This window comes from Barbus barbus (assembly GCF_936440315.1).
Source record: "Barbus barbus genome assembly, chromosome: 9".
NCBI classification, from domain to species: Eukaryota; Metazoa; Chordata; class Actinopteri; order Cypriniformes; family Cyprinidae; genus Barbus; species Barbus barbus.
In genome coordinates this window covers 33,744,116-33,769,578 of record NC_136737.1, presented here as the reverse complement: position 1 = coordinate 33,769,578, position 25,463 = coordinate 33,744,116, and the positions used below count along the sequence as shown (strand labels likewise).

At 41.5% G+C, this 25,463-nt stretch overlaps 1 protein-coding gene across 3 annotated transcripts in view; it reads left to right on the top strand.

The window, feature by feature from the left end:
* Positions 1 to 1,804: 1,804 nt before the first annotated feature.
* Positions 1,805 to 25,463, top strand: part of LOC306875133 (NLR family CARD domain-containing protein 3-like) — a gene marked incomplete at its 3' end in the record, with an annotated part of 44,593 nt that continues 20,934 nt past the window's right edge. For 2 of the 3 annotated variants that reach the window (XR_013784708.1, XM_079425559.1), the window contains exons 1-3: positions 1,805 to 1,900; positions 8,489 to 8,590; positions 13,857 to 15,683. Coding sequence is in view for 2 of the 3 variants with exons in the window: in XM_079425559.1 (XP_079281685.1) it covers positions 13,948 to 15,683 (1,736 nt within the window). Of the gene's footprint in view, positions 1,901 to 8,470; positions 8,591 to 13,856; positions 15,688 to 25,463 lie in introns of those variants that run through there. The other variant, XM_079425560.1, reaches the window with a different exon arrangement.

Here is a 25,463-nt window from a genome sequence, read left to right as displayed (position 1 = left end):
GAGAAATATAATGGGCTGCATGTCTGAGATTTGAGGGGTTTTCAGCAGCGCTTCAACAATGAAACATCAGCTCTGAATAGGGCTGGGTATCGTTCAAAAATTTTCGATACCGGTTCCTGAACGATACTTTTTTCGATACCAATTTTATGAAATCAGTTTTAATAAGATTACATTATCTCAAAAAACTATTTTTTAATGTTGATATTTATACAGACTCAAAACCTCATCTCCCGAGCCACTGCACAAAGGAACAAAATATATCCAACACAATAAATAAATAATTTTAATAAAGTTTAAATAGTTTTCAGTTTACACATCTGTTAGGCTACGTTTACATTAGTGCATGTTCATTTTAAAACACATCATCACTTCTAGGTTGTTAAAGACTTCAAGAAATTTTAAATCTTCATTCACTTTCATAAGTGGGTGTTTTATTTTCTTTCACTACATGTTTTATTGTTATTAAATTCTGGTGTAGTATGTCTAATTATTTGAATGCATAAAAACAACTTAGTTTATTTAAATTTATTCTTAAAATAGCCTAATGAAAGGTTTTATTTTTCCTCAGAAATTCTGTGTTCTGTATCTGGTTTTCAAATGAAGACATAAAACATTAATTTAAAATAATCTTTAAATGATTGAAAATCAAAGTTTATTTATTTTGGCAAACAAAGGGGGTTTACTATTAAAATAAAAAAAAAATAATAATTTTTTTGTGTGATCATTACTAAATAAATAATAAAGTTTTAATAATTTTAATAGTAGCCCAGTAGTAGCAGTATGTACTGTCCGCTGAACAATATTAATATATTTCTGCCACAGTGTCTTCCAATTTAAACCGAACTTTTATTTTGACGGGTTGCCTGGAATACCTTTACAGTTCTGTGTGTATATGAGATGAGTTAGTTTTACTCGAATCAAACGGTAAAATGCTCATTAATTGACTCTCACAGCAGTTCTGGAGATGTTGTTCATGTGTTATGTCCTCATTTAGTTAGGCGGCAGACGCTGAAATCACCGCGAGCGTCACGCGAGCTTCAGTCTGTGTTTAGTAAACAAACTGCGCGATATAGAGAGCAGACTGCTCCGTGCGCTTTCGAAACGCTCTCGCGGAGGTCAAACACTGATCAATCAGAGCCGCGCCGCTTCTAGTCAAACACACCTAGTGCTGCAGGATTATTGGCTCACTGACGGTAATGAGATTAACCCCTTAGGTATCGAAATTTGGTACCGAACGACAAGACGTTTTCCGATACTCGGTGGTATCGAGGCAAATCGGTCGGTGCCTAAAAAGTATCGAACTCGATACCCAGCCCTAGCTCTGAAAATAATCCTCATCAGATGTCATGATCAGTTAGTTGATATGTGTTACAGCAGCAGAAACACATCAAGCTCTGAACAGATTGATGCTTTTCTCCTGCTGCTGAATTCAAATATGTTCAGTAAGACACAAGAGCATCAGCGTTAAGATTTACTGCAATAATAATCACAATATTATGTGTCATTTGTTCTCTTATGTTTCCATATGCAGGTGTGAAGTCAGTTTGTCATTATGGAGAACAGAGAGAGATCTTCATCTCCTGATCACAGCTGTGTGTCTCTGAAGAGTGACGGATCCATTCGTAATCCTCCTAACCTCAGTGATGATCCAGTGACCTCTGACCCCAGGTGAGGTATAATCCAGTGTTAGACACAACAGACTGACTTGTAATAAATGAAACAGCAGACAGAACTAAAGGAAGAGTTATGTCTGTGTGTTAATCAGGATCTTAAGGAGGAAGCGTCAGAGATCATCTCCTGATCACAGCTGTGTGTCTCTGAAGAGTGACGGATCCATTCGTAATCCTCCTAACCTCAGTGATGGACCAGTGACCTCTGACCCCAGGTGAGATATAATCCAGTATTAGACACAACTACGGAAGTTCTAAGCGGCCATGCATTATTATAATTTTTCTGTCTTGTTTTCTCGTGATCACGACTTAATTTTCTCGTGATCACGACATAACGAGTTGTTTGGTACACGAGTTGGTACACTTCCGGCTTTGCTACTGTTCGGACGCTCTTGCTTATTGCTCTCCGCTTTGCTCCCTATTTTTGCCTTTTTCTCATATCTCTCCAAGATTTTAACTTCAGCAGATCAGCACAGTGCTCAGACAACACATTTTTTGGGGGGAAACTTAAGACTTTCTCCCAGCAGTTTACATTCCAGAGACGGAAAAACACAGCTGTCTACATTCAAACAGACTAGAGAAAATGCCTCTCGTGGAATCTACTTGCTGCATGAACTGCCACAAACTTCTACAAAGGATTGCGGTTCTTGAAACAAAGTTACTTACTGGACTTCCAAAACAGGCGGAACACACAGCAGACGGTCATCATGGACCCCCTCAGCATACAGCTGGTGAGTCCTCTGAATCTCAAAAGTTTATACAAAGTGTAGAGGAAAAAGCCGAAACAGATCGACAGACAAATCGATGGCACAAACAGGGAGCGAGACCCAAAGGCAATGGAGACATCAGATTATCACGAGTATCTCGTATTGCTGCCGTAGCATCCTCTACCCCAGATACGGCTATGACAAGACTTGTAAACACTGGTATCTTACCACCCCCTTTACATCTTGAGAACAGATTTGAAGCATTAATAAATGTGGGTGAGGAATCCGCAAATGTGACTAAACACGGATCGGATCAGCCAGCAGCTAACATCGCTACTAACAGGCGCTCAAGGTCGAGCAGACAGCGGCTTTCAGCTCAGAGCGCAGCCGAGCCCAGGACTCTGATAGTGGGCGACTCTATTATCAGAAACATCAGTTACAGGACTACAACTACATACTGCTTTCCTCAAGCAACTGTCTCTGATGTGAACAAAGAACTTCGGAACATTCTGATGAAGCACAAGACTGCAAATCGAGTCATCATCCATGTGGGGAAGAATGATATTCGGAAGGAGCAGTCAGAACTCCTTAAGAAGGATTTCAGTGAACTCTTTGAAACGCTTCAAAGTCTTGAAGTTCAGTCGTTCATCAGTGGACCACTCCCAGCAAGGGGAACTAACATGTTCTCACGGTTGCTTGGGCTGAATACATGGCTACAAAGAACCTGCAGTATAAAAGGAGTCAACTTCATCGACAACTTCAATCTTTTCTGGGGCCACAGACAACTGTTTAAACTAGATGGCCTCCACCCAAACAGACTCGGTGCAAGAGTGCTTAAGGACAATATCTATTTCTCCCTCCGTCATCCTTCAGCGGTGTGTGCCAATCTACTCGGCCTGAATGGCACACACACACCTGGACAGTATATGAGTGACCACAGGACTTCATGTCAGCTTTTGAGTCAACATGTGGTTGACACATCCCACAAGGACACTGATAACACTACGCAGCCACAACAAGCACTGCTCATGGACATCCCAGCTGAGCCCTGCCCACAGAGCTCATCACATGCAGACTGTGACGTACTACAACAGCTCCAAGACTCAGCACCCAAGGACGACTTTCTGGAAAACAGCCAGGGAAGCCAGAACGACATCTCACAGCCAGCGGAAACACCAGAGCCAGAGCCCTGCTCACCAGATACACTATCACTCTCCCCAGAATCTCCACTTCTAAGCTTCTCACAGAAAATGGAGGAACTGGTGTATGCTGGGACCAAACTCTCCCACTCTTTCGCTGCAAGCCCCCAGATATCAACTAAAAAACGGCGGGCCCCACAATCACCAAAGACTGCAGGCCCAGCTCACCCTCCTCCTCCTGCGAGAGCTCTCCGGCCGCTGCCACAACGCCAGGGCCCAAACCCCTCTCCATCTGGTGTAGGTGAACCAAAAACAACTGATAACAGTTCTCAGTGATATGTGTCGGGTCCCTGCTATATTAGCAGCAACATTCACAAATGTTTACAAAACAAGCGGGAACCCAGTGTGCCTGTAGCCTCCTCTATTTCTGTTTTATTAAGCAATAGAAAGTCTAAGGCCTTCTCAAGCCGTACGGCTGACCCATCTAACCTGCGGCCTATAATGCATCAATCTAAGATTGCTGTAGAGACAAAATGTAATTCCATCAAGTTAGCATTTTTAAACATCCGCTCACTTAAAAATAAGTCATTTCTGATCAACGATTTAATAACCACAAACAACCTGGATTTTATGTTTTTAAATGAAACATGGTTAGAAGACAGCTGCAGTTCAACAGTCCTCACTGAAACAGCCCCTCCTAACTTTAATTTTATAAGTGTCTGCAGGACTGTTAGGAGAGGTGGAGGTGTAGCTGCTCTGTTTAAAGATGTTTATCAGTGCAAGCAAATGTCATTTGGTCAGTATTCATCTTTTGAATACCTAGGTATTGTGCTGAAAGGTGCTCCACGCACCCTGTTTATCATTATTTACAGGCCTCCAAAATATTCTCCAGCCTTTGTTGATGATTTCACTGAACTGTTATCAATGATTTCCTCAGAGTTTGCCTGTTTTGCTATTGCAGGGGATTTTAATATTCACATAGATAATGCAGAAATCAAAACTACAAAAGAAATTATAACTGTTTTAAACACTTTTGACCTGAGTCAGCATGTGCACGGACCCACACACAATCGTGGACACACCCTAGATCTACTCATCAGTAGAGGTCTAAACATCTCATCCATTGTAATTAAGGATGTAGCACTATCTGATCACTTCTGTATTTTCTTTGATATATTGATCTCGGTCACCACTGAATCTAGATCTGTCTCTATCAGAAAGAGATGCATTAACGAGAACACTAGTGCGCTATTTATGGAGGCAATATCCTTAACACCAAGCATTTCTGCAGACTCTGTTGATCTTCTCCTGGAGTCATTTAACTCAAAAATTAAGAATGTTATTGATGATATTGCCCCGATAAAGGTCAGCAAGAAGACGGGGACACAGAAATCAATTTGGAGAAAATCAACAGCAGTTCAGAGCATGAAAAGACAATGCAGAAAAGCTGAGCGGATGTGGCGGAAGACGAAACTCGAAATTCACTATAGCATCTATAAAGACAGCCTTCATGCTTTCAATGTGGAACTAGCCACAGCTAGACAGACTTTCTTTTCAAACCTTATAAACAGTAACTTAAACAACACCCGCACTCTTTTTGCGACTGTTGAGAGACTGACAAACCCCCCAAGTCAGATTCCCAGTGAAATGCTCTCCGACAGCAAATGCAATGAGTTTGCTTCCTTCTTTTCTGAGAAGATCAATAATATCAGAAAGGAGATTGGCACATCCTCAAGTTATGCAGAGGTCACACAGATTCGACTGCAATTTCAAAAAGAAGTGACTGTGTGTTTTTAAAGAAATTGATAACAAAATTTTGGAAGAAATAGTACAGCACCTTAAATCTTCAACCTGCTATCTTGACACACTTCCCACATCCTTTTTCAAAAATGTGCTTAACTGTTTAGAAGCTGATCTCTTAGAAGTGGTGAACGCCTCACTTCTTTCTGGGACTTTTCCAAACTCCCTTAAAACTGCAGTTGTTAAGCCCCTTCTGAAAAAGCGCAATCTTGATAACACCATGTTGAGCAACTATAGACCCATATCAAATCTTCCTTTCATAGGTAAGATCATTGAAAAGGTAGTTTCTAATCAGCTGAACAACTACTTAAAGTCAAATGGATACCTGGACAATTTTCAATCTGGTTTCCGAGCACATCACAGCACAGAGACAGCACTCGTTAAGATAATAAATGATATTCGCGTCAATTCTGATTCTGGCAAAATATCAGTGCTGGTACTACTAGATCTTAGTGCTGCGTTTGACACTGTCGATCATAACATACTTTTAGAGAGACTGGAAAACTGGGTCGGGCTTTCTGGGATGGCACTCAAATGGTTCAGGTCATTCTTAGAAGGGAGAGGTTATTATGTGAGTATAGGAGAGCATAAGTCTAAGTGGACGGCCATGACATGTGGAGTCCCACAAGGCTCAATTCTTGCACCGCTCTTGTTTAATCTGTATATGCTCCCACTAAGTCAGATAATGAGGAAGAACCAAATTGCCTATCACAGCTATGCTGATGATACCCAGATTTACCTAGCCTTATCTCCAAATGACTACAGCCCCATTGACTCCCTCTGCCAATGCATTGATGAAATTAACAGTTGGATGTGCCAGAACTTTCTTCAGTTAAACAAGGAGAAAACTGAAATCATTGCATTTGGAAACAAAGATGAAGTTCTCAAGGTGAATGCATACCTTGACTCTAGGGGTCAAACAACGAAAAATCAAGTCAGAAATCTTGGGGTGATTCTGGAGACAGACCTTAGTTTCAGTAGTCATGTCAAAGCAGTAACTAAATCAGCATACTATCATCTCAAAAATATTGCAAGAATTAGATGTTTTGTTTCCAATCAAGACTTGGAGAAACTTGTTCATGCCTTTATCACCAGCAGGGTGGATTACTGTAATGGTCTCCTCACCGGCCTTCCCAAGAAGACCATTAGACAGCTGCAGCTCATCCAGAACACTGCTGCCAGGATTCTGACTAGAACCAGAACATCTGAGCATATCACACCAGTCCTCAGGTCCTTACACTGGCTTCCAGTTACATTTAGGATTGATTTTAAAGTACTTTTACTCGTTTATAAGTCACTCAATGGCCCAGGACCTAAATATATTGCTGATATGCTCACTGAATATAAACCTAACAGACCACTCAGATCATTAGGATCGAGTCAGTTAGAAACACCAAGGGTTCACACAAAACAAGGGGAGTCTGCTTTTAGCTATTATGCGGCCCACAGTTGGAACCAGCTTCCAGAAGAGATCAGATGTGCTAAAACATTAGCCACATTTAAATCAAGACTCAAAACTCATCTGTTTAACTGTGCATTTGTTGAATGAGCACTGTGCTATATGTCCGAACTGACTGCAATACATTTTATGTATAATCATTTTCTTTAAATTTATTTTAAATCTTTTTCTATATCATTTTAAAATTCCTTGTTTTTATTATTTTTATTACCAAGTTTTTATTGATTTTCATGTCTATTTCACTTTCTTTTATGTAAAGCACTTTGAATTACCACTGTGTATGAAATGTGCTATATAAATAAACTTGCCTTGCCTTGCCTTGCCTTGTTTTGTCGTTATCACGACTTAATTTTCTCGTGATCACGACATAACGAGTTGTTTTGTCGTTATCACGATTTAATTTTCTCGTGATCTCGACATAACGGAAGTTGTTTTGTCGTTATCACGACTTAATTTTCTCGTGATCTCGACATAACGGAAGTTGTTTTGTCGTTATCACGACTTAATTTTCTCGTGATCTCGACATAACGGAAGTTGTTTTGTCGTTATCACGACTTAATTTTCTCGTGATCTCGACATAACGGAAGTTGTTTTGTCGTTATCACGACTTAATTTTCTCGTGATCTCGACATAACGGAAATTGTTTTGTCGTTATCACGACTTAATTTTCTCGTGATCTCGACATAACGGAAGTTGTTTTGTCGTTATCACGACTTAATTTTCTCGTGATCTCGACATAACGGAAGTTGTTTTGTCGTTATCACGACTTAATTTTCTCGTGATCTCGACATAACGGAAGTTGTTTTGTCGTTATCACGACTTAATTTTCTCGTGATCTCGACATAACGGAAGTTGTTTTGTCGTTATCACGACTTAATTTTCTCGTGATCTCGACATAACGAAAGTTGTTTTGTCGTTATCACGACTTAATTTTCTCGTGATCTCGACATAACAAAAGTTGTTTTGTCGTTATCACGACTTAATTTTCTCGTGATCTCGACATAACGGAAGTTGTTTTGTCGTTATCACGACTTAATTTTCTCGTGATCTCGACATAACGGAAGTTGTTTTGTCGTTATCACGACTTAATTTTCTCTGTGTATTCGGCATGAGAAAATGCTATAGAAGCAGCATCATCGCAGCATCATGGATGATCGTATTTGCTTTTACTTTGATCAGGGACTCACTCGAACTGAAATAGCTCTGTGTCTGTCAGTGATTGACGACTTACACATACGTGTTCGACACTCGAGAAGGAGGCTGTCGGGTCTGCAACTTTATCGTCGAAGACAATATAGCGACCCTGAACGGCCTCTCTCTCAATGCAGAGATAAAGTCCATATTTGCTGCAGGAAATTAGTAACTTTTTGATGGAGATATCAGCCGCTAGCGCGTACACCATAATATTCGCCAGAAACATTCACAAGGTGCGGGATTTTCTCGCGATAGCTACAATTACGTCGTGAGAAAACGGTTTTTATGTTGAGATCAACAACTTTCGTTATGTCGAGATCACGAGAAAATTAAGTCGTGATAACGACAAAACAACTTGTTATGCCGTGATCACGAGAAAACAAGACAGAAAAATTATAATAATGCATGGCCGCTTAGAACTTCCATACACAACAGACTGACTTGTAATAAATGAAACAGCAGACAGAACTAAAGGAAGAGTTTTGTCTGTGTGTTAATCAGGATCTTAAGGAGGAAGAGTCAGAGATCATCTCCTGATCACAGCTGTGTGTCTCTGAAGAGTGACGGATCCATTCGTAATCCTCCTAACCTCAGTGATGGACCAGTGACCTCTGACCCCAGGTGAGATATAAAACTGCTGCTTTATTAATGCAGGGATCTAATCATGTACTCAGAAGGCTGAGTGTGATCAGTGAATTGTGGAAGGTGTTTGAGTGAATGTGTATGTGCTGCATGTTTCAGATCCTCTCATGATTCAGTGTTTTCAGACTGGATTCCTATCCTACTGTCAGACATTATTACAGTCGCAGCAGTCAACACCTGGTTCTGTTGTAGATGTTTTACTTCTCTTGTAGTCTAACCGTAAGAGGGGATTTCTGTGAAGATTCAAGATGGACCTTGCTGCAAAAACCACATCATAACATTAGGGGTGGGCATTTTTGGAAATTTCTTATTTTGATCATCAATAGGTTTCCAAAATGAGTAATCGAGTAATCGAGTACGGTTCGGTACGTTTTCGATACGGGGGGCTGGGGAATGGGTCACGGCACAATGTTGGAAATGTTTTAAAGCATGAAGGCGAGTCAGTGGATAACACACAAGATGCGTTTGCACCAGGGTTTGCAGCACACGTGCAAACTTTGCACAATTTTTACTCAGGTGAACATCATTCACTATAAGCAGAAAGTGAAAGTAAAAACATAATGATGGAGTAGAGATGGCTCGATACCATAATTCTGGCTTCGGTGTGATACCAGAATGTAATACCTCGGGATCGATACGATAGTTGACAAATATCCAGCCTCAAAACATAAGTGAATTGACCACAGTTTTATTAAATATAATAATAAAAACAGATTCATATTAATACAGAAACTGTAACAAAACAACCTACCGGGAGTTTGTTAAAGTAACACAATTAATGCAGTCAAAGTAATATTAAACGTTATTATTTCTCTCTCTCTCAGATTGTTTTCAGATTTCAGACTCAGACAGCCAAAGAAAAAGCATTAAATATGAATCTCACTCTCTCGGATGCTTCATATTAGCAAAAACATTTCCTTCATATTATTGATACTAACATGAATATAGCACAACTCTTGCTTGATTCAAATTCAGGTAATATTAGATTGTATGAAATGCAAGTGCATATATACGTGACCAAACCTTCACTGGTTCTAGCGTGTCTCACACACATTTGAGCTACTGTATCACATCTGCATGTGCGTAAATATAAGTTCAAATTAAATCTGAATTCATGAATGATGCACTCACTCACCTGTCGATCTCGTAATGCTCTGAAAAGATCAGGATGAGCGAGAGACAAATGCTTAAAAAGGTTTGATGTGTTGCCTCCTGTGGTGACTTGTAGCAACGCTTGCATTCAGGTGCAGAGAGATCAGTTCCTTCACCTTTATCATCTGTTTCGTATGTAGAGTAATGGCATATTTCACTTCTACTGTTCTCTTCATGTATTAATTTCAGATGCGTTGATAGAGTTTCATCTGTTTACCGGTTTACTCACATTTACCGGTTACGCGAGTAGCCCCAGAGTGCACCCTGGACGATTGGGGCGACACATTAAAGGAAAATGAAAATTAGCCAAAGATTACCTCACCCTCAAGGCATCCTAGGCGTGTCTGATATTCCTCTTTCAGACGAACACATTCAGAGTTATATTCAGTATTGTCCTGTCTGTTCCAATCTGTATAATTGCAGTGAATGGTGCCCCTGTTTCTGAATCTGAAATAAAGTATCCATCTCAGAACTGCTCCACACAGCTCCGGGGTGTTAATAAAGGACGTTTGAAGTGAAACCATGCGTTAGTTTAAGAAAAATGTTGTTTCTTAAAACTTTATAAACCGTTTAGTCCAGCTTCCGGTCTCTCAAGCAGGCGTGTTCCTGACAAGGCGGTCGAGTGAATGACGGTGATGCCTTGAGGACGAGTAAATCTTGGGCTAATTTTCATTTCTGGGTGAACTATCCCTTTAAGATGGGGCAGCACGTGTCGCGCCGCCCATCCTCAAATTCATTGGTTTATGATACAGCAGAGCTTATTGGTGTGTAGAAGTTTGCTCATGAGCATTCATTTATATACGTTTTTATGAATGATCTACCCTGTTTGGCTGTACTACAGAAATATTAAGTGCTAACAACAGCGATTTTAGTTAGAATCAATTAGTAAATGTGTTAGTAAGTTAGATTAAGTTCCTGTCAAACACTTGGTGTTGGCATCTCCGAGTACTTCGGGCAGAACAGAGCTGTTTAATATGAGCGGCTCACGTCTGCAGAACAAATTCTTAATGGTGGCCATGATATAGTCCTACCTGTGCTATAAATAGCCTCACCTATGAGAAATATGAATTATGTTTCTGTGTGATGAACATAAATAGTGGTCTTCAATCTCAACAGCTGGGTTACACGTTAAACAAAGTCAGATATTATTGCACTTTTCACAGTACACGAAGCAGACATACTTTAACATTGAGCAGTTTCAGCTGGGAGATGTTGATTAAAATGATCTATTTGAGATTGAGCTGTTTTGTATAATGTTTATTTAGCTGTTCTTTATTTTAGGATCGGTGGATAGGAAAAAACTTATGATGATAATATCCTACACTGTAGTTCAGTAAGACATGCAAAGGGTTTTAAAGAACAACTGCGGTGACAAATAACACAAAAATAGCACTAGTCCATCAGCATGAACTGGGCTTTTATGTGTGGATAATGGGAATAAAACCTTGATGAAAATATTGATTTATTTTTACATATAGGCATATTATGTTTTTTTTATTTTTTAATTAATTGTTTTGTTTACTGTTTTTAAATCTGACCTACAGCAAATATTATTGTTAATGTGCTTTACTGCATATTTAGGCGATAAATGTTCATTTTCTCTGCAACATTTTTATTCATACTTTTATAAACTATATTGATGCACTGAGAAAGATCCAAGCAGACGAAGTCTTTCCGTAGAAGTGTAGTTTATTAAAAATCAGTTATCATAAGTATAAGTGATACTGATTACAGATGATTAAATGCTAAAATATGAGATTAAAAATAGAGACAATATCCAAGCTGAACAGATTCTGCTAAAACTGAGTGATCTGACCGGAGTATAGTAATATTCAAGAGCCGAGAGATGAAGATTGAAGATGCCAGTTTGAAGGAGTATTAGATAGGCTTAGATACCTGCGTCTTCATGGAATATTATTGTCTGATCAGCAAAATGTCAAAATGATTTGCCTACTATTTTCCTTTCTTGGACAATATCAGAGCAAGGTCAGCTTGACTTGTCGGAGGAGGTTGTGTTTTTTACCTTTGAGCAGAAACAGCAAGCTCTGCAAATCTTCCAATATTGCTTGGCCCAGAATATTCATATGCTCTATGAAGAGATCAAATCAAACACTTCCATGCATATAAAAACATGAAGTTATGCATGAAGAATTTCCAACATCCTGTCTAGCAAAAACTGGAACATAACACGGTGTACTTTTATATGTCAGACGAAGGAAAGAAAGACATAAGAGCAATACTACGTCTGTGGAACATGAGCATATCTAAAATGAAGCATTAAAACACAGATGTAGGCTATATGGAGAATAAATGTGCACTAAATCTATGAATAACTGTTAAGTAGCATTAAATTCTGAATTGATACAGAATAAAATCATTAAAAAGATGAATATATCAGAAAGAATACATATTGATAATAAATGATTAATAGATATGGAATTATCTGTATTTTAGACACACCATATATGCACTGTACTATTGATTTTAGATGTTTAGTAGTTATTATAGTCTTTAATAAATAATAAAATATTAATCACAAAGAAGGTGTCTTTTACTCACGTACCTATTGCACAGATGTACAGCTCTGAGTGATTTAATATTCTATATTTATGCAGGTCTATATGACTAATGATCAAGTGTTAATAGTAGTAAAGACTTCTATTGTTAGAAAATATTTCTATTTTGAATAAATGCTGTTCTTTTAAACTTTTTATTAATCAAAGAATCAAAGAAAAAAGAAACACAGGTTCCATATAAATATGAAGCAGCACCACAGCTTCAACACTGATAATAAATCAGTATATTATTATGATTTCTGAAGGATCATGTGACACTGAAGACTGCAGTAATGATGCTGAAAATACAGCTGCAGATCACAGAAATAAATACTATTTTAAAGTATAGGTATTAAAATAGGAAACCAATATTAGAAATTGCAATAATATTTCACTATATCACTGTTTTTCTGTATTTTTTAAATGAATACAGCCTCGATGAGCAAGAGACTCAAAGTCAAAAACCTGATAAATAATTGACCTTGTTTTTGAGTCTATAATATAGGCCTAACATAATATATTATCTAAACAAACTATTTAAACTGATAGAATAGAATAGAATAGAAACTGAAGCCAAACTGAAGCTGAGATCTGTAAGTTAAATATAAAAGCGTGAACATATGAATTCTTCTATATCTGTCTAAACGTTGTTATGAAGTAGTTTATACAATACTCTTGTGTGAGACTGAACATGTTTCAGAGTTTAGTTATTTCCAGCACTTAATCAAGCCACTCTTCTTTAATACATGAGGATGTTTTATTTCATGTCATAGTGTTTGTGTCGTCTCTTGTGTTGAGCGCACCGCAACCATTGAAGTATTCAGTTTCTACAGCGACTCATTTGGTGCACATCGTTCTCTTTCTATGAAACCGGCTCTAACTCTGTCGTGACATCAGCTCTACAGCGGTTTGCCCGAGCATTGCTATTCTTTCCCTTTACTGCGGCATTCAATCAAGGCTTCCCAACTCATTTTTGTGTGCGAGGCACATTATTTCCTCTGCACTGCTACGCACTTGCTCAGTTTAGAGGGAACACTGCGCAGGAGTCCTGTATTTAAGGCCCGTCGGGCAGGACAGTGGTACATTAGCCCGACTGGAAACACAATAGCCCCGGGACGTCAGGCTAGCGATTTTGGGAGCCCTGTTTTGTTTTTATATACACTTGAATGTGGGTGAGTTTCATGTAAAAGCAACATTTTGAACAAAAAGCTGAGAAAATTGTGTTTTTGTCAAAGACTATGCCTGGATCAGATTCAGATTGAGGATCCAAACAGATGGAGCAGATCATTTCATTAACACCCACCAAACCTCACAATCAACCACTTCCCATGAAAGAGGTTTTTTTCAAGATTAACTTGAAGTGAATTAGAAAATGAACTGAAATAGAAATATATCACACATTAATTATACATGAAATACAAGATTGTCATATGTATTGATTTACAATATGATTTATAGTTTTAATTGTATGTATTTAAATGCTGTAATTTACATTATTATTTAATTTGTTCTTTGTTTTATTTCTGTTGTTTCTGCAGAGGGACTAGAGATGATCAGATTGGAGATCTAGATTCTCCTCAAACAGTAGATGATGAACTACAGAGAGTCAAAGACCGGCTCAAAACCAGCATGAAGAACAAATATGAGAGATTATTTGAGGGACTGAATCTCCAGGAGAACCAAAGCCTCCTGAACAGGATCTACACACAGCTCTACATCATAGAGGGAGAGAGTAAAGGAGTGAATGAAGAACATGAGGTTTTACAGATGGAGAAAACAGCCAGAACACAACACTCACAAGACACTCCAATCTACTGCAATGACATCTTTAAAGCCTCAGCTGAACCAGAATGTGAGGAGAAAGACCAGATCAAGACTGTTCTTACTAAAGGCATCGCTGGAATCGGAAAAACCGTCTCTGTGCAGAAGTTCATTCTGGACTGGGCCGAGGGAAAAGCCAATCAGGATGTAGATTTGATGTTTGTGCTTCCATTTCGAGAGCTGAACTTGATCCGAGATCGTCAGTACAGTCTTCACAGACTTCTGCTGGACTTCCATCCTGAACTTCAAGATCTGGACTCAAAGATTTATGAGGAGTGTAAAGTTGTGTTCATCTTTGATGGTCTGGATGAAAGCAGAATCACACTGATGTTTTCAGATGCTCAGGAAGTTTGTGATGTGACTGAGACTTCATCAGTGGGTTTGTTGATGTCAAAGCTCATGAAAGGAGAGCTGCTTCCCTCTGCTCTCATCTGGATCACCTCCAGACCAGCAGCAGCCAATCAGATCCCCTCCAAATACATCAACCGTCTGACGGAAATTCAGGGATTCAATGAGTCTCAGAAGGAGGAATATTTCAGGAAGAGAATCAGTGACCAGCATCAAGCCAGCAGAATCATCTCACACATCAGAAGAGCAAGAAGCCTCCACATCATGTGCCACATCCCCGTCTTCTGCTGGATCTCATCCACTGTGCTTCAGAAGCTCCTGGAAGAAGATCTGAGTGCAGAAATCCCTCAAACTCTGACTGAAATGTACATCCACTTCCTGCTGATTCAGATCAACTTGAGGAACCAGAAGTATGAAGAGAGAGATCCAAAGAAACTCCAGCAGTCCAACAGAGAAGTGATTGTGAAACTTGCTGAAGTGGCTTTCAAACAGCTGATGAAGGGCAATGTGATGTTCTATGAGGAGGACCTGATTGAGAGCGGCATAGACGTCACTGATGCCTCAGTGTATTCTGGGATCTGCACTGAGATTTTTAAGGAGGAATCTGTGATTCATCAGAGGAAAGTCTACAGCTTCATCCATCTGAGTGTTCAGGAGTTTCTTGCTGCATTTCATGCTTTTTACTTTTATCTAAGTACAACTATGGAGGGACTAAAGAATTTAGTTTCAGTACAAAATTTGCATCAAGGAGCAATAGATAAAGCCCTTGAGAGTGAGAATGGACAGCTGGATCTGTTCCTGCGGTTTCTGTTGGGTATCTCGCTGGAGTCCAATCAGAGACTCTTACAGGATCTACTGACATGCACAGAGAACAGCTCAGAGAGCATCAGGAGAACCACACAGTACATTAAAGAGAAGATCAAAGATGGACATGGACTCTCCACTGAAAGATCCATCAATCTGTTCCTCTGTCTGCTGGAAGTGAAAGATCAGACTCTGTACAGAGAGATTCAGGAGTTTGTGAAATCAGACAAACACTCAGAGAAAAAACTCTCTTCTGCTCACTGCTCAACAATCGCCTACATTCTTCAGATGTCAGAGGAGCCGATGGATGAGCTGGACCTCAAGAAATACAACACATCAGATGAAGGTAGAAGAAGACTGGTACCAGCTGTGATCAACTGCAGAAAAGCTCTGTGAGTATGTAGTAGGGGATGCACTGATACCACTTTTTTCAGAACAAGTCCGATACCAAAACTTTTAGCTGGCTTCGTATAGCAAAGTGTGAATTATAATTAAGTGTGAAAATAACTGAAGGAGATACTGTTAAAATGTATTGCACAAGCTTTTGTTACTTTCACTGTTCATTTTATTGCTGTAAGGTTTTTCATCTTTAATTTAATGCTGCATTAGAGCTGCTCGATTGCAGCGGCTCAGTATTGTAATCACAAGACGTTTTAATAATGCAGGGAGCCACTCGTTATACATTATATTAGTACATACGTACTATTTTGGTGAAGAAATTTGTGTCATGCGCACTGTATGCAGATGCTCACATACAAGTAAAAACGGAAGTATGCTTTGCCCTTTAAAGCAAGATAAATATGCACAGCGTGCACACATTGATGCAGAATGAGAGAGACGCGTATAGCCTAGAGCAGCGGTTCTTAATCCTGGTCGCCGCGACCCTCGGCTCTGCATATTTTGTATGTTTCTCTTACAGCTTCAGGGGTTTGTTCCATTTTGACCATAAGTGCCCAGCGAAGTGGACATCACAGGATATTCTGCCATGATTCCAGTTCGAAAGAAGCGTATATGTTCCATTCAAAGGGGATTAAAGACGTCATATTTTGTAGTTTAAAGGGTTTTCTTTACAATGAAACCATTTTTTTTTTCATTTCCTACACTGTATGTATGTAGGGTAAACATTAGAATTTGAATATGTCAAATTTAGGCAAAAACACAAAAAAACGCCCCTGAGCTTAAGGGGTTAAAGAAACTTTTAAAAAGTTTAAAGAAAATTAAAGAGACTTTATCCAGCAAAGATGTGTCAAATGGATAAAATTGATAGTAAAGACTTATATTGTTAGAAAAGATTTCTATTTTAAATAAATGCTGTTTTTTTTTGTTTTTTTTTTTATTAATCAAAGAATCAAAGAAAAAAGTAACACGGGTTCCAAAAAATATTAAGCAGCACAGCAGTTTCACTGTTGTAAAACGTCTCGGGTTACTTACGTAACCCATGTTCTCTGAGTAGGGAACGAGACGCTGCGTAGCTTACGCAATGGGAACACCCCCAGGTGTGACGATTATCTGAAGCCCTTATAGAATCACGCCAATTTATTGGCTGATGGCGCGAGATGCCGCCCCTACGTCATACGTGATTGACATAGACCCGCGATCGTGCCATCTTACCCCTCAGATTTTCCTGTCGTAGAAACAGGTCGACAGCAAGAGGAGCTTGGCAGCGGACGCAGCGTCTCGTTCCCTACTCAGAGAACATGGGTTACGTAAGTAACCCGAGATGTTCTCTTTCATAGGTTCACTCAACGCTGCGTAGCTTACGCAATGGGAACGATATACCACACACGCCAAGCTAACGCGCTGCCAGACCTGGCCCATTACAGACCAGAACACCAAAAACATAGCTGGCTCAAACAGAAAGAACCTGGGAACCAGGAGCTGTATTCGCATCAAGGTTGTAGAACCTCACAAAAGTATGCGGAGAGGACCAACCTGCTGCCATACAAATGTCCTCCAGGGGAACCCCTCTAAACAAAGCTTGGGAGGAGGCCACCCCTCTGGTGGAATGAGCTCTGATGTCCAGAGGTGAAGGCAGACTGTGCACCTCATAGGCCAACGAAATAGCATCCCTAACCCAGTGGGATATTGTGTGTTTAGACGCGGCTAGCCCTTTGCGGCCTGCACCAAAACACAACAACAGTTGTAGGGACTTATGCCACTGGCTGGAACGGTCCACATACATCTTCAGGGCTCTAACAGGGCAGAGCAGATGAAGATCATCGCCCTCACTCGAAGAGGAGGGAGAGAAAGCCTGCAGCACTACCACCTGTGAACGAAAAGACGTAGAGAGAACTTTGGGGACATAACCAGGCCTAGGTCTCAGAAATGCCTTGACCAGACCAGGAGCAAACTCAGTGCAGGACTCGCTGACAGACAGAGCCTGCAGATCTCCCACACGCTTAAACGAGGCCAACGCCAACAAAAGAGTAACCTTTAATGTCAGAATCCTCACGGGAGCTGACTCTAGAGGTTGAATGAATGAATGATGCATTTATATAGCGCTTTATTGTGTATTGCTGTACACCCAAAGCGCTTTACAATCATGTGGGGGGGTCTCTCCTCAACCACCACCAGTGTGCAGCATCCACTTGGATGATGCGACGGCAGCCACAGGACAACGGCGCCAGTGCGCTCACCACACACCAGCTACAGGTGGAGAGGAGAGAGAGTCATAGAGCCAATCAAGTGTATGGGGATTATTAGGAGGCATGATAGAGGCCAGTGGAGGGAATTTGGCCAGGACACCGGGGTTACACCCCTACTCTTTACGAGAAGTGCCATGGGATTTTTAATGACCACAGAGAGTCAAGACCTCGGTTTAACGTCTCATCCGAAAGACGGTGCTTTTTGACAGTATAGTGTCCCCGTCACTATACCGGGGCATTAGGACCCACACAGACCACAGGGTGAGCACCCCCTGCTGGCCTCACTAACACCTCTTCCAACAGCAACCTTGTTTTCACCGGAGGTCTCCCATCCAGGTACTGACCAGGCTCAACCCTGCTTAGCTTCAGTGGGCAACCAGTCTTGGGCTGCAGGGTGATATGGCTGTGGCTGTGGTTCAAAAGGAGACTCTATTAACCCCTTCAGGACAACAGAAAGGTCCCAAGAAGGGAAACTAGGAGGATGAACTGGCCCAAGCGCTTAACCCCACGCATGAAGGAGGATACTAAACGATGTCTACCCAGCGGGACATCGTCTGAGTCCCTTCGAGCAGCGATAGCCGCAACGTAGACCCTCAAGGTGGTAGCGGCCACTCCAGCCGAAAACTTATCCTGTAGGAACTCCAGCACTGAACCAACCGGGCAGTTAACTGGGTCTACACCATGATTCAAAAACCCTCCATTTGGAGGAGTAGAGCTTCCTAGTGGAAAGGGTCCTGGCACTATTAATGGTCTCACGGACTCCATCTGAGACCAAAAGCTAAGGGCGACCTATGATCGGCCATACCCACAACTTCCAGATCTCTGGATGTGGGTGCCAAATTCTGCCCTGAAGCTGACACAGCAGGTCTTTCCTGACTGGAATCTCCCACGGATCGCCCTCCAGAAGGGAGACCAACTCCGAGAGCCATGTCTGGGAAGGCCAGAACGGGGCTACTAGGAGAAGACGGACTCCGTATGTCCTCACCCTGCACAATACTGCCAGGATGAGCTTGACCGGAAGGAAAGCATACAGACTCATGTCTGGCCAGGGGTGCGCTAGCGCATCTATCCCCAGAGAGGCAGGATGAGAGAGGGAGAACCAAAGGGGGCATTGGGTCAACTCCTGAGACGCAAAGAGGTCCACCTCTGCTGCGCCGAAACGTTCCCAAATCTGATCCACCGTCCGGTGGTTCAGTATCCATTCCCCCGACCTGAGTTTTTGTCTCGACAGAAAGTCCGCCGCTAGGTTCAGGACCCCTGGGACATGGACCGCTCTCAGGGACAAGAATCTGCCCTGTGCCCAAAGAAGCAGCCGACGCGCATGCCTGTTCAGGGTGCGCGATCGGGAGCCCCCCTGGCGATTGATGTGAGACACCACCGCCATGTTGTCCGTCCTGACGATGACGTGAGAGTGTGCCAGGAATGGAAGAAAGTGAGTGAGAGCTAGGTGAACCGCTCTCAATTCCAGACCGTTTATGTGCCAGGCCAGGTACTTGCCTGACCAAACACCGCAAGCCGGCCTTCCCTCGAAGACCGCCCCCCACCCTGAGAGGGAAGCATCCGTCGTTATCATTTGGCGACGGAAGACTAACCCCATATTCACTCCTGTCTGGAGAAAATTGAGGTCCCGCCACACTAAGAGGGAGCGAAGACAGGCGCCTGACACTCTTAGTAGGCGGAGGGACGGCCAAGAGGGGTGAATACCAAGGGACTTCATCCACCAGAGGAATGGTCTCATATGGAGCAGCCCCAAGGGAAGAACCGGGGAAGCCGCTGCCATGAGGCCCAGGAGCCTGCGACACACGCCCACTGATACGCGACGGCCTAGCCTGAAGCGGGCCGAGCACGACTGGATGCTTTCCACCCGAGCAGGGGCCAGACGGGCCTGCATCGAGGTTGAGTCCAGACAGACCCCCAAAAATGTGGTCTGCTGGGCTGGAGTGAGCACGCTCTTCTGGCCATTCAGCCGGAGGCCAAGCGCGCGCGAAGGTGGAGAAGGAGAGAATCCCTGTGACGAATCACCTGCTCCCTGGAACTGGCTAGAACGAGCCAGTCGTCCAGGTAGTTGAGGATGCGGATGCCCTGGAGCCTCAGCGGGGCTAGAGCCGCATCCGTACACTCGGTGAACGTCCTTGGGGCCAGAGCTAGCCCAAAGGGAAGAACCTTGTATTGGTAAGCCTTTCCCCCGAAGGCGAACCTGAGGAACTTCCTGTGTCTCTGAACCACGTGGATGTGGAAGTAGGCATCCTTCAAGTCGACAGTGACGAACCAATCCCCTCCTTGGACTTGGGAAAGAATGCTCTTGAGCGTCAGCATCCTGAATTTCCCTCTATAGAGAGAGTAATTCAGCCTGCGCAGATCTAGTATAGGACGCAAACCCCCATCCTTCTTCGGGACTAGAAAGTACGGCTGAAGAAGCCATGGTTTAGGTCCGAAGAGGGGACCTCCTCTATTGCCCCTTTGAGCAGAAGCGAGGAGACTTCCTGCTGTAGGACAGAAGCCTCGTTGGCGTTGTTAAAAGCAGTAAGAAGAACCCCGTTGAAACGGGGGGGTTGCGTGCAAATTGGAGTGTGTAACCGAACTGGATCGTACGAAGAATCCAGGGCGACACTCACGGCAGGTCCCTCCAGGCATGGAGGAAGGCCGACAGAGGTAGCGGAGTGGAACATATCAAGGGGGATACCAACACGGAGTCCCTGCTTTGAACGTCCCCCTTAAGGGAGGGGCATGTATCTGGCCGAAGCAGAGGAGAGCTCACAGCGTCCTCGTGCATGGAGGCATGACCTAATGAGGCCATAAAGGCAAGGGCAGGAGATACTGGCGCGGGGGGAAAGCGCTGGGCGTCCCTTACGGCGTGTACAATGTCTGCAGCCTGCAGCAACTCTGAGGGGAGAAAACCTGAAGTGTCTCTTACCTTCAATGGTCGCCGAAGAGGGGAAGTGGCCTGCGCTCCTCGAGACGTCACTACTGGCGAGGATGGCGCAGTTGGCGGAGGAGAGCATCTCAGAGACGGACAGAAACGTTTTAACGGTCCGTCGCGATCCAACGAGGCAGGGGAAGCTCTCCTCTTCCTGATACTCATATCAGGAGTGACCCGAAGAAGCCGCCGCGGGGGGCTTGTTCGGGCGTTTTAAATCTATCCGCTTGCGGGGGCGCTGGCGAGTAGCGGAACGACCACGGGCTCCCCAGACCGTGTACAGTGGGGGATGCACCGGATCACGATCGCTCACTCTACCGACTGGCTCCCTTCTGGGGGCCGGGCGCTCCCTAGAAGATGAGGCAGAGGCCGGTTCGCGTGCACGACGTGGCATGAACTGCTTAAACGCAGCTGACTGCGTTTTAGCAGCCCTGAATTTATCGACTACGGTGTTAACCGCGTCACCGAATAAGCCAGAGCTGGAGATCGGGGCGTCAAGGAGGAAAGCCTTCTCCTTTTCCCTGATCTCCGTCAGATTCAGCCACAGGTGGCGCTCAATCCTGCCATACTGCGCCCAACCGCCCGCGCTGTATGCTTAGTAGCACGAAGGGCCAAGTCTGTAGCCCTACGAAGCTCCTTAACAGCCTCGGGGGTCACACCATCCCCCTCATCCATCTCCTTCAGTACCTCCGCTTGGTAGGCCTGAAGGATGGCCATAGTGTGGAGAGCCTGCACCTGCCTGTCCCGCTACCGTGTAGGACTTACCGATCAAAGCAGAGGTGGCTCTACACGGCTTGGACGGAAGGAGAGGGCGGGACTTCCACGAGGGGGTGGAAGTCGGCGAGAGGTGTGCAGCGAGCGTGTCCTCGATCGCCGGGACTGCGGCGTACCCCTGCTCCACAGAACCAACGAGGTTGGTGAAGTCAGCGGCCGCCGCATTAGTGAGGCGGGAGGAGAAAGGCTGGTTCCAAGACCTGGAAATCTCGTGATGCAGGTCAGGGAAGAAAGGCAACTTTCTCCTCGCCGGGCGCGAACCAGAGCCACTGAGGAAACGCTCGTCGAGCTTAGATGACTGGGACTCGCGAGGCTCGTCCGGCCAATCTAAGCTCAACCAACTTCTAATTTATTCCATAACGGACGCGAACAGTAACTCCCGAAGAAATGAAACGTAAACAAAGGAATATTCATCCTTATTACAACGTTATTGTTTCGCTGGACTAAAAGTGCTCGCTGGGATGTTGTTCTGTGGACCCTTACCTCTCTAACTAAACTGGGATTTCAGCAGTGGACGCGTTTGTGGCTCGTTATTACAATGATAAAGGTACGTACTGCTTTTTTACTCTGCGTGTTTGGATGTGTACTGCTTACACAAATGTAGCAAATACATTCCTTATAAGCTTTCCATCGAAAAACAGCGATCTGTCGTCGATGCTTGAGGCTTAGACCCTCAGAATGATATATAGTTTGTCAAGATTAACTTTGTCCCGTTTCATTTATTCTATTAGAAAACAATGACACATGCAAACAAAGAGCAATTTTTTTTTAAAGCATTTATTAATCTTTTTAATGTTAGAAAAATAGTCATGTTCAAAAGATAAACTTTAAAATTTAATAATATATTAACACATTTTGGAATTAATATTGATCAACATTAAATGGTATATAATTATTAATGATTATATATATATATAATGATAGCTACAGACACCAAACTCGGTACATAAATTGTTCTAATTAATCCGGACAACTTTCTAATTTACAGTCATTAGCTACGACCAACAGGAAGTCGGCTATATTTATTTTAATGTGGGTTTTTTTTAAAAACGGGCTGTAAACAAATTCATACTCCTCCAAACAGAAACACGGAAATCACACCAAACATTTTTTCTCATGATGTCAAAATACTGAAGATGCTAAATTGCGGACGGATTTAGGATATCTTGAACGATGATTTAATGGCAATTTATTAAAGTTACAGTAAACAAGGGAAAACATTTTTTTTTTTATCTTTTAAGAGCAGCTTCCAAACACTTCATAAAAAATTACATACACAGAACAATACAGTCTGAGGATATGTGATTAATTTCATGAATTTACAATACACTATGCAGAGGAGAAAATTTTAAAACTATCAGAGCTGCTTCTGAGTGAGATCTCCCTGTCACTGCAGCTGAGTGAGGGGTGGGGGTGGGGTGGGGTGGGGTGGGCTGTGTGAGTGACTGTGTGGATTGAGGCAGTGGGTGAGAGAGAGAAAGAGAGAGAGAGGGTCTGTTTTTTAAAATCTTTAAAAAATGCTTATAAATCATTAAAGATTTTGATAACACTTTATAATAAGGTCTCATTTCTTAACATTAGGAAATGCAATAATTAACATGAACTAACAATGAAAAATATATTTTTACAGCATGTTAATTCTTCAATGATAGCATGAACTAACAAAGAGCAATTTTTTTTTAAAGCATTTATTAATCTTTTTAATGTTAGAAAAATAGTCATGTTCAAAAGATAAACTTTAAAATTTAATAATATATTAACACATTTTGGAATTAATATTGATCAACATTAAATGGTATATAATTATTAATGATTATATATATATATAATGATAGCTACAGACACCAAACTCGGTACATAAATTGTTCTTATTAATCCGGACAACTTTCTAATTTACAGTCATTAGCTACGACCAACAGGAAGTCGGCTATATTTATTTTAATGTGGGTTTTTTTTTTAAAACGGGCTGTAAACAAATTCATACTCCTCCAAACAGAAACACGTAAATCACACCAAACATTTTTTGTCATGATGCCAGAATACTGAAGATGCTAAATTGCGGACGGATTTAGGATATCTTGAACGATGATTTAATGGCAATTTATTAAAGTTACAGTAAAAAAGAACACTTTTTTTTTATCTTTTAAGAGCAGCTTCCAAACACTTCATAAAAAAATTACATACACAGAACAATACAGTCTGAGGATATGTGCTTAATTTCATGAATTTACAATACACTATGGCGAAAAGAAAATTTTCAAACTTATCAGAGTTCTCCTGTCTCTGTGCTTCTAATGTGTGCGGTGGGTGACTGACTGTGTGAGTTCAGTGAGTGTGGAGGGAGAGAGAGAGAGAGAGAGAGAGAGAGAGAGAGAGAGAGGGAGAGAGAGAGGGAGAGAGAGAGAGGGTCTGTTTAAACTTCTCAATAAAATCCTTAAAAAATGCTTATAAAGCATTAAAGGTTTTGATAACACTTTATAATTAAGTCTCATGTGTTAACAGTAGGGAATGCATTAATTAACATGAACTGACAATAAAAAATTATATTTTTTAAAGCATGTTAATTCTTCATTGATAGTATGAACTTACAATGAACTAACAATGAACATAATATTTTTAATATTAGAAAAATAGTCATGTTCAAAAGATAAAACTTTAAAATTTAATATATTAACACATTTTGGAATTGATTTTGATCAACATTAAATGGTATATATTTATTAATGATGTAAATTAACAACAGTTAAATAATGTTGTTTTTTAACATTGGTTAATTCACAAATAACATTAAATATTAACAATATATTTTTTACTTTATTCATTTGTGTTAGAAAAAATTATTCATGTTAGTTAATGGAAAAATAAATCATTAAAAAATGCTTATAAATCATTAAAAGCTTTGGTAACTATAATAATTTCTCATTTGTTAGCATTAGTAAATGCATTGACTAACATCAACTACCAATGAAAAATATATTTTCACAGAATTTAAAGTTTTATATGTTGTTCTGTGTGTGTGTGTGTTTCACAGAGTTGATGGTTTGGATTAACCCTTTAATTGCCGTATCCCTTAAAACCAAACTGCCAGAGGGTTACTGTGATGCTTGTGCTCGCCGGGCACCGTTTTATCGATGCCACCGGGGTGGCGTATGCTGACGGCTTGGGCCCGTCATCGCTGCTCGCAGCTATATTTTACATTATTATACATTTACAGAGGTCTGCATTATGCCATAAAATAAATAAAATGAGAGAAAAGTGGATTACTGTGAAGGGAAATATTATGAGTAATATAGGTCTTGGTTTTTTTATTTTACTTTTAACATACAGGTCCTTCTCAAAAAATTAGCATATTGTGATAAAGTTCATTATTTTCTGTAATGTACTGATAAACATTAGACTTTCATATATTTTAGATTCATTACAACACAACTGAAGTAGTTCAAGCCTTTTATTGTTTTAATATTGATGATTTTGGCATACATCTCATGAAAACCCAAAATTCCTATCTCAAAAAATTAGCATATTTCATCCGACCAATAAAAGAAAAGTGTTTTTAATACAAAAAAAAGGTCAACCTTCAAATAATTATGTTCAGTTATGCACTCAATACTTGGTCGGGAATCCTTTTGCAGAAATGACTGCTTCAATGCGGCGTGGCATGGAGGCAATCAGCCTGTGGCACTGCTGAGGTGTTATGGAGGCCCAGGATGCTTCGATAGCGGCCTTAAGCTCATCCAGAGTGTTGGGTCTTGCGTCTCTCAACTTTCTCTTCACAATATCCCACAGATTCTCTATGGGGTTCAGGTCAGGAGAGTTGGCAGGCCAATTGAGCACAG